The sequence below is a fragment of the Pempheris klunzingeri genome, chromosome 2 (genome assembly GCF_042242105.1).
Source record: "Pempheris klunzingeri isolate RE-2024b chromosome 2, fPemKlu1.hap1, whole genome shotgun sequence".
In the NCBI taxonomy this organism is placed as follows: domain Eukaryota; kingdom Metazoa; phylum Chordata; class Actinopteri; order Acropomatiformes; family Pempheridae; genus Pempheris; species Pempheris klunzingeri.
Genome location: NC_092013.1, coordinates 6691775 through 6700152, shown reverse-complemented (window position 1 = coordinate 6700152; position 8378 = coordinate 6691775). Strand labels below are relative to the sequence as shown.

At 42.0% G+C, this 8378-nt stretch overlaps 1 protein-coding gene across 1 annotated transcript; it reads right to left on the bottom strand.

Annotated features, from left to right (window-relative positions):
* Nucleotides 1-444: 444 nt before the first annotated feature.
* Nucleotides 445-7899, bottom strand: LOC139214776 (rac GTPase-activating protein 1-like). Its single transcript, XM_070845701.1, has 17 exons — nt 7823-7899; nt 7377-7485; nt 6586-6788; nt 6221-6372; nt 5968-6037; nt 5784-5837; nt 5495-5572; nt 5161-5275; nt 4877-5025; nt 4568-4732; nt 4387-4482; nt 4005-4203; nt 3695-3800; nt 3388-3520; nt 3160-3268; nt 2838-2946; nt 445-1924 (listed from the first exon to the last, which is right to left on the bottom strand). Exons 2-17 carry the CDS (start codon nt 7462-7464, stop codon nt 1852-1854), a joined length of 1899 nt encoding a protein of 632 aa, XP_070701802.1. The 5' UTR covers nt 7465-7485; nt 7823-7899; the 3' UTR covers nt 445-1851.
* Between the last annotated feature and the right edge of the window lie 479 nt (nt 7900-8378).

Sequence of the window (8378 nt, the reverse complement as noted above, 5' to 3'; positions counted from 1 at the left end):
CACACATCTTACGTGCCTGCCTCACATTCAACTTTGATAGTGAAAATTCATTTAAAAAAATTTTATCTCAAGACACTTTTCATGTAGAGCAGGTCAAGAACTCGCGTCGAGAATCCCCACGAGCAAACACATGGTGATGGTGGCGAGAGTAACTCCCCTTTCATGGGTAGAAACCTCAGACAGAACCTGGCTCAGAGGCGGGCAGCCATCTGCCTTGACCAGTCTGTCACAGACAGAAGTTTAACAATTATATTACTAATATTAGGCATATGACCAGCAGTGAATAGTAGGACTAATAATGGGTAACGAGTCACATGCTCTATGGCATCATTTCAGCTGAGTTCCTCACCACACGTGCACATCTCATGCATGAACATCCACCAAGACAAAAGAACCAGTCTTTTGATGTTTTATTTTGAGCTCAACCGTGGACTTATTTGAGCTTATTTGAGCCAAGACAAAGGAAAGAACATTAACATTCAGTCCATAAAATCTTGGGTGAAAGTAACTACATCAGTTAGACATTTGATTAGAGAAATATAACAATATAATGGAATAAATGTATAAGAAAGTATAAAATATAAAACAGTATTGCTGGAGTGGAATGCACATTCCTTAATTAGCAGGCAAAACATGGCTGGTTTTGGTTTAAATGACAAAATACTGTGAATCACTGGCAACATGAACATTTCTCCTCTAAACAATTAACACTTAAACCAGTGATGTCATCATCACGCCAAAATCTGGAGCCGTTAAAGGTGACAGTGAGAGAAAAGAGAGGAAGCAAACACTTCTTGTGCATTACTGATGATGTAACTGTACAAGAAAGCTACTGTGGATACAAATACTTAAAACCAAGCATGCATTTCACATTCGTAAATCAAAGAAGCTCCAGATTTTATTTTGTGATGATCACACGGATGTAAGTTTCAGATCTCAGGCTCATGAGAGAGAAAACACTGGCTTCACAGTCCTTAATCACAGGAATAGCTTGCAGTATTTCCAATGATGCACTGGTTGTGGTGGGTGTCAGTAATACTGACTGGTTGGTAGGCTTGCTAACCAAAAGTGGTGCAGCAGCAGCCTCTAGTGGTGGCGACTCCCAGGGAGCAAACACATTTACTCCAATTGTTGCACAGGTACAGTGCAAAATGCAACATTACCTCCGGTCACGATCAGTGTTTACATTGCAGTGTTTTTTTAAGTATAGAAATTGTCATGATTGGAATACGTCATAGCACACAATCAACATAAATATAAAGAAAAATGTTAACTCATAAAAACAAATAAGGTGTCAGTTTCAAGACAGTGACAAGGCAACCAAAGCTAAACGACAACGAGACACTGGCCAATAATCAATTTTTTTTCTCCCTCTTTGTTCAGTTCAGCTGTGCATTAGACGCGTGCCCGAGCACCCCTGTCGCTGTGGTTACAACCACGGGTTCAAAGATGGGCCAGCACCAGTCAACACACAGCTTTTGAACATCAAACCCAAGTGTTAAACACAAAGCAGCTCCATGAACTGGCTTCGAATGGTTGCTTGATCATTAAAGCCTTCAAACCCCATACAATCAAAAAGATGTTACCACAGTTTTGGTCAATAATAAATCATTAGTAATCAAGGATATAAAAACAAACGTAAACACTTGTGCAGGAATCTTTTCAAAGAAAAAAAAATCTGGTTAGAAAGTCTTGCATAAAATACTCGAATAGAGAGACTCAGTAATAAAACTGTTACATGCTAAAATTGCACAGTAGTCTTCCCACATGATTATATGAAAATACATATTCAGTTATTGCAGTAAGTAACCCAGAAGTACAATACAGGGGAACTAGTTCTCTCCCTTGCCTTTACTTGAGCCGTGGAGAAGCGAAGAAGCCCTGGCAGTTAGAGGCAGATGATGCTTTGCTCTTGCTCCCAAATCTAAGGTTGGGGAGGAGGGAGGTGAGGGGGGGGGGGGGGGGGGGGGGGGGCAGACAGACAGGAGAATTTTTATGAAGAGTCATTTTAGCAACCGAAATTGGCAAGACAACTGAGAAGACAAATGTTTAGAGGTGAAAAAAAATCCTAATTTTTATGTGGACAACTGAGTTAGCCTCATTTGCTTGTAGATTATTTGCCATGACCACTGGATCTTTTAGTTCACAGTTTGTGACACTATGCCTTGAGCTCAAGCCTGCAGAAGTTCAAGGCTTTTTAAAGTTGAATTTTGACTTTTTAAGTGCTTAACTGCTCTTCCAAGATAAGTTTAACCTGTATTTCTAAGAGTAAACACGTGCGAGCACCTTTTGCATTAAACCAGACCCTTGATTCCTCAGTATCAAGCTGTTTACATAAGACCCTGGTAAATGTCATGTCTCAGGCAAAGCTTAGGAATGAAAACGAGAAATATTTGTGAGCCTGAAAAGTTGCCCAGGATGAAATTTGTATGATGTATTATCAGTTTAAAACTGCCCTGTGCCTGAAATCAGGCGTGGTGCCTGAAATCTTTAGACTCTGAAAGTGTCCCGTGGATGGGAAGATTCCTTTGTTTTAGTGCCTAAATGGTGTTTGTGCTTTCGTTATTAAGATAACAGTCATATGAGTGACGATCATAGTTTTCACCAGCACACCCAGCAGTTATTAAAGATAACTTTATCCAGGATTAACAGATTCATTCCCAACTTGCTTTCACTGAACAAAAAGATAGCTGGGGGATCATTAACAAGATGATGTGTTGTTGCTAATGTCACTGGCTTGGATTAGGCTAAGTGACTTTTGAAAAATGTGGCCCTGTTTTTTCCTCTGGTTGCTATTAAAACACTGTAAGAAAGTGTGAGAGTGTGAGAGAGCTTACATGCTGGTGCTGGACAAGGTGTGCTTCATGCGCTGGGACAGCGAGCTGGAGGAAGGCGTTTTGGCCATCATCTGGTGCTCTGGAGTGGTCACCGGTCCCAAAATGCTCACTACAGATAAACAAAAGTTTAATACATCGTCAGTTTAACACAGCTAAATTTGACAAATGTAAATCAAAAGATCAGAGCACAAATCATAAAAGTCATTTCATGTTTACTATTTGCAAACAGTTTCTTAAAACACAATAGAACACACTGCATTATTCTCATGCGGAGGAACATTTATCCTTAGTTACCACCTGTAACCAACTGTCTGTGATTTACCTTTGTGGTCTGGAGTATCAGTGAGATGAGCCATGTCCATGCCCACATTATCTGGATAAGCAAACTGGCCCCAATAGCCTGTTGGAATGCTTAGCAACCGCTGTATAACCTAGAGAGACATCAAATAAATCCAATTATTGTGGTCAAAACCATTGTAAAGAACAGAAACACTCACCATAGCCATATGTTTTAACTACTTTAGACTTGATTCTTTCTCCTTTGCTTTACCCTTGGTTGTCTGCTGGTGTCATTCAGGATGGTCATAGGGTCTGGGTCTGGAACAGCATGACCCACAAGAGTAGGACCGAACACCCTGGCCAGGTTGTTTACGTCCATCTTGGTAGCCACACTCTGAGAGACCCTGGGAAAAGAGAGAGGTTGAAGATTTCATATAGTCTTAACTACAATGAAAGTTAATTTTTCCTGCAGAGACGTAGAGGGTTACAACATGCTCGCTGGTGCTTATCTCAAACCTTGGAAGGTAATGAGAGCAGATGGGTGTAAAAACAGATAAAACAAATTTAATGAAAATTACTTTTGCAGATGGATCATCAAGCAAGCCAGAGTGTCTCGGTTGGGTTGAGGCAGCTCACTGATGGTCTGATACAATATGGCGAGACTGTTGTCATCATCCTGGATTTCTGGAAAAAGAAAAAAAAAAAAAAAAAAAAAAAAAAGAATTAACACCAGTCATGTAATATTCATATATTCATGCACGTGCCTGTTCCCTCTAGCTCCCATGAAGCCCTTTAATTCACTCAATTTAAATACTTGCTCTTAAAAGAATAGAGCACAGCACCTACAGCAATCTTCTATAAGCGATTCTACACATCCCGCAGACTCACCGGCTGCTTCCATGAAGGCTTTGTTGAGGTGGAAGGTGAGCAGCGGCTCTGGAAGCTTTCTGAAGAAGTCTTTGAGGACACCTGTAATGACGTTGATGTCTTCTACTTTGTTAAGCGGAGGCAGAGTCTTTCCTCTAATCAGCTTCTCCTTCAGCTCTTTCACCAAGCGCTCGTGGCCAGACACTCTGTACAGGCCAACCTGGGGGCAAGAAAGAGATAAAAGAAACCCTCAGCTCTCAATTTCTGGCCGCCTGTGATACCATCCTGCTGACTGAAATTACTAATTAGATAGAATTTATCTACTATGATCGCTCAAGTGTTGGGATCAGAGCATCACACGGAGGTGAAAAGTAAACTAGGACTTAAATAAAGGCTGTCTCACCTCATGCAGGCCTCGGTGTTCAATCTCCTTAATGCAGTAGACAACCAATACCGGGATCATTGGGGAGGTGACTGGAGCAAAGTCAGCCAGGGTGGCCTGCTCAAAAAAATGCATCGTTTACTATGAAAGTAACATGAAAACAATAAAAAAAAAAAACGATGAAGCAATGAGACAAAAGTACCTCTATGTTCCTGATGGGAGTGCTAACAGCTGGGGGAATACAGGGCAGGGGACAGCAGTCACGACACTCTGGGTGGGTCACAACCCTGCAATCCTGGCAGCGAAGGAACATCTTGCCAAACTTTGTTCTTCTTCCACATGGTACGCAGAGCTCAGACTTGATCACCTTAGTGATAGAGGGAACACGGCCGAAGGTGAGGAGATGCTTCAGGTAGCACTACTTCAGCAAGGCTTGTAGTGTTGATGCAGATAGACGCACACGGTCTGAATCTGAAATGCTTCAATTCGACAACGATAAGTACAGTCTTACTGTTTTGGGGATGAAGTGGTGCTTCTTCCCTCCTCCATTAGCTCTCGGAGTTCGGAGATGAGGTGGGAAATCTGAGACTGGTGTGCTGGGAGCCTCACTGGCAGTCTCAGATTGGTCAGTAGTGGTTGTATCAGCCCATGCTGGAGCAACTGTAGACACAATCACATGTCGGTAAAATCCCCAAACCAGCGAACTCAATTTCATGTAGACACTGATATTGCAGTCCAATTAATTTAGTCATTTTGCATTTTAAGATTAGAAAAGGAGATCTACATAATTCTCACCGCTCTTTCTGCTGCGTGTCCAGTAAGGCACAGTTTCAATGGTGGACACGGCCTCAATAGCAACTCCATTCACAGGCATAGTGATGGTCGTTTTGGCCACTATAGACTCATTGATCTGAAACATAAAAGAGAAAGATGTTTAATGCTCAAACAAACTGATGGACATTAGAGTTGGTAATAAAAAAGCATAGTTGAGGTTTCCCTCTTTCCTTTATAGCCATTTTATGTCTTCCAATTTAATAAGCATTATCACCCAAAGCTGATTTACAGACGTTGATTGTTTTTTTAAATGTTAGTGTTATATAATACATTCATCTGCAGAGGTCAGCGTTACCCTATCTGATGTGCGTCCAGTGGAGCGAGGTTTTTTCACTGTCTGTGGAGGAACATCGGAGAGTTTTCTGGAGGAACGCTGTGGATTAAAATGTACAGCAACTTTCAAAAACACTTTCTCATGGACTGCTGTGTGGACAAAGCTGTGCTGATGTATAGCAACAAATGAATGGACCATGAATCAAACCACCAACTGCCTTTACACCTGACTGAAAAAAAAGTTATCAAAATTCATTATGAATGTACACAAACAGTGAGATATTTAAAATGTGACTGAAGATGCAACTCACTCGTTTCTGGCGTTTCCGAAGTCTCACAGTCTTCATCGCAGAGGAATCCCAGTCCTACATGAAAAGTGGAGACATGGCCTTACTGGCATTCACTGAACTTAACTTACTAAAGACTGTTGTCCCACTATCTGATCCACAACTCGGCATTTCTCCAAAAATATACAGTGAAAGTGCAACAACATACCAGAGAGTCGTCGGTTTGGTCATAGCTAATGTCTGACAGCAAAGAAGCCGATTCATCAATGGTAGTTAACCTGTGAAAAGGATTAAATTGATCATTTAATCTTCCTTCGTCCATGATCAGTTGGAGAATGACACGATGTCCTGGTAAACTGTACAAGGTTTAATATAAGAACTCATATTTCACTTATTGAATTAAGTGTACAGTATGTTGCACCTCTAGCTGTTTCATAAAAACCAGACAAGGAGGATCTGACCTTCGACTGGTGTTGGGGTTGCTTTTAGCTGCTTGCGCTGCCTGGGAGTGGGCACTGAGGAAGGCCAGGGCGGAGCGCTGCTCCTCATTCAGGTGGACGCTGTTGCCATTATCTGATATCAGCAGGTCCCGGATCAGCTGTAGCTGACGTTCCTGTTACACCCCCAAACCAGCAGTGTGACAGGGAAAGCACATGAAAAACACAAACAAATACAGAGGAATGCATTATTTAGTGATAATAAACAATCACCACAAAAATGATTCAGGTATCAAAACGACAGACACAGTAAGCTTTACAAAACAGGGATGACATTATCTACAGATTAACTTTTTACATGTAGATTTATACGTATTGTTTGCACCAACCAGCTTCTCATAGACCGCCTCAGCCTTCTGCCGTCGGCGGATTTCCACATCGACCTGATTGCGAGCATGCTTAAGTTTGACCTCCAGGGCTCCCTTCTCGGTCTCCGTTTTGGTCAGCACCTCTTTACAGGACACCAGCTCCTCACCTACCCGCAGCCACTTCTTTCGGCATTCCTCAAAGTTCACTGCCATCTGGAGGAACTCTGAATAAAACGACAGATAAGGAGATTGTTGAATTCCTGCTGTGCACACTAAACTACATTCCTATGCGGTGGTCACGTGTAATGGGCCTCCAATATTCCAGTGGTTGGTGGTGGAAATGATGCAAAATACCATTAGATGGAGGACAAAGGACTGAGTGCTCTGCTGTAAAATCACCAAATGATTAACTGTGCTTTACTGTTAGCTAAAATGGAAATGAATGGCATTATCAGGCCTATTGAAATGGAAATTTTTACTACACCCTGATAGCTACTTCACCCCCCCTTTTATGTCAGGGGCTAAATTATCAGTTTCCACAGCGTGGCTGTAGTCTTGGCCATGTCTGCCTTTATTTACCAAAGAGTGCCTCTGCTCTCATCGTCTGTGGCTGATAGATCACTGCACCACCTGACACATTTTAGGATGGAAATGCACCCCAAATCACTTCTTCTGAAGTTAGCACCAGCTTCACCGCACTAACGCTGCATGAGTAGTTACATTTCTGTGTGTTTCACCGACACACAAGTGAAACACACAGGAAACAGGGACAGAGGTGGCACATACCAGAGCAACGTGTGGAAATGACTTACGTGGTTCAATGCCCTCATTCAGACCGTCGACCTGGGCTCTCAGACTCTGAAACTGGTCGTACAGGTTCACCACAGTGGACTCCATCATGTGTCGGTGCAGCTGGGTTAGCTAGAGTCGACATGGACTTGTATTAGTGGAGAAAGACAGGCGAGGTGGATGGTAATGCTAGTTAGTGTTACTTTTAGTGTGTTCACGTTAAACGTTACATGACCAACACTTGTTAAATTCCACGCCAGTGTTTTAACCTTTAACCTTTAACAGGTGAAAAGAAACAAATAACTTTATATCGCTAAAGAAAAGAAATCTAACTCATTGCATGCTAAGCTTGTTAGCTAAATCAGTCACACCATGTTTAACGCATGCTAACGTTAGCAGGTCTGTGTCGACCTGCCTTCGCTAACTTACCTATCGCTACGTTGGTCAAAAGAAAGTTTAGAACTTTTACCTGAGCAATAAAGTCTCTGTGGTAGTGTGGCTGACATATAATGTAACAAGGTCCGATGTTAACAGCAGAGTTTAGATGGTTTATTCCCACAGCAGCGCCAGCGGAGCCACACCTGTCTGACAAAGTTTGCAGATTCTTCTTCAAAGTTCAAAATCAGCGCCGGTTTTCTTCTTCTTCGTCGGTTGCTGCTGCTGGAGGCGGGAGCGCTCTACCGCCCCCACACAGCCCAAGTGTGTAACTGCAGGCGGCGGTGGTGATACATTGACAGGAGCCTGATGGGTCCCAACATAACAAATATGACATAATGTGTTATATATGTATTAAGAAACATATCTATGATATTATGTGGCACCATTTCGGATGACACCAGGAGAGGAAATCTGCACAGCCAGCAGCATTAAATTAAACTTCATGATATAAACAGATATGAGCGTTTAAATATATATAGATTTTATAAATGTATATATAAGTACTAGAATAAGAGGGTCTGTTTTTAATTTTTTTTACATTTTTCGTCATCACACGTGCATACATTTTTTATTAACTTGACCCACTG

What these genes read in the sequence shown, in the direction of transcription:
- LOC139214776 (XM_070845701.1), bottom strand. Translation starts at nt 7,464, where the DNA reads ATGATGGAGTCCACTGTGGTGAACCTGTACGACCAGTTTCAGAGTCTG. An exon ending in CTCCCATCAGGAACATAGAG is followed by an intron (nt 4,483 to 4,567) that starts GTACTTTTGTCT and finishes TTTTTTGAGCAG; the next exon opens with GCCACCCTGGCTGACTTTGC. An exon ending in AGCCTTCATGGAAGCAGCCG is followed by an intron (nt 3,801 to 4,004) that starts GTGAGTCTGCGG and finishes TTCTTTTTCCAG; the next exon opens with AAATCCAGGATGATGACAAC.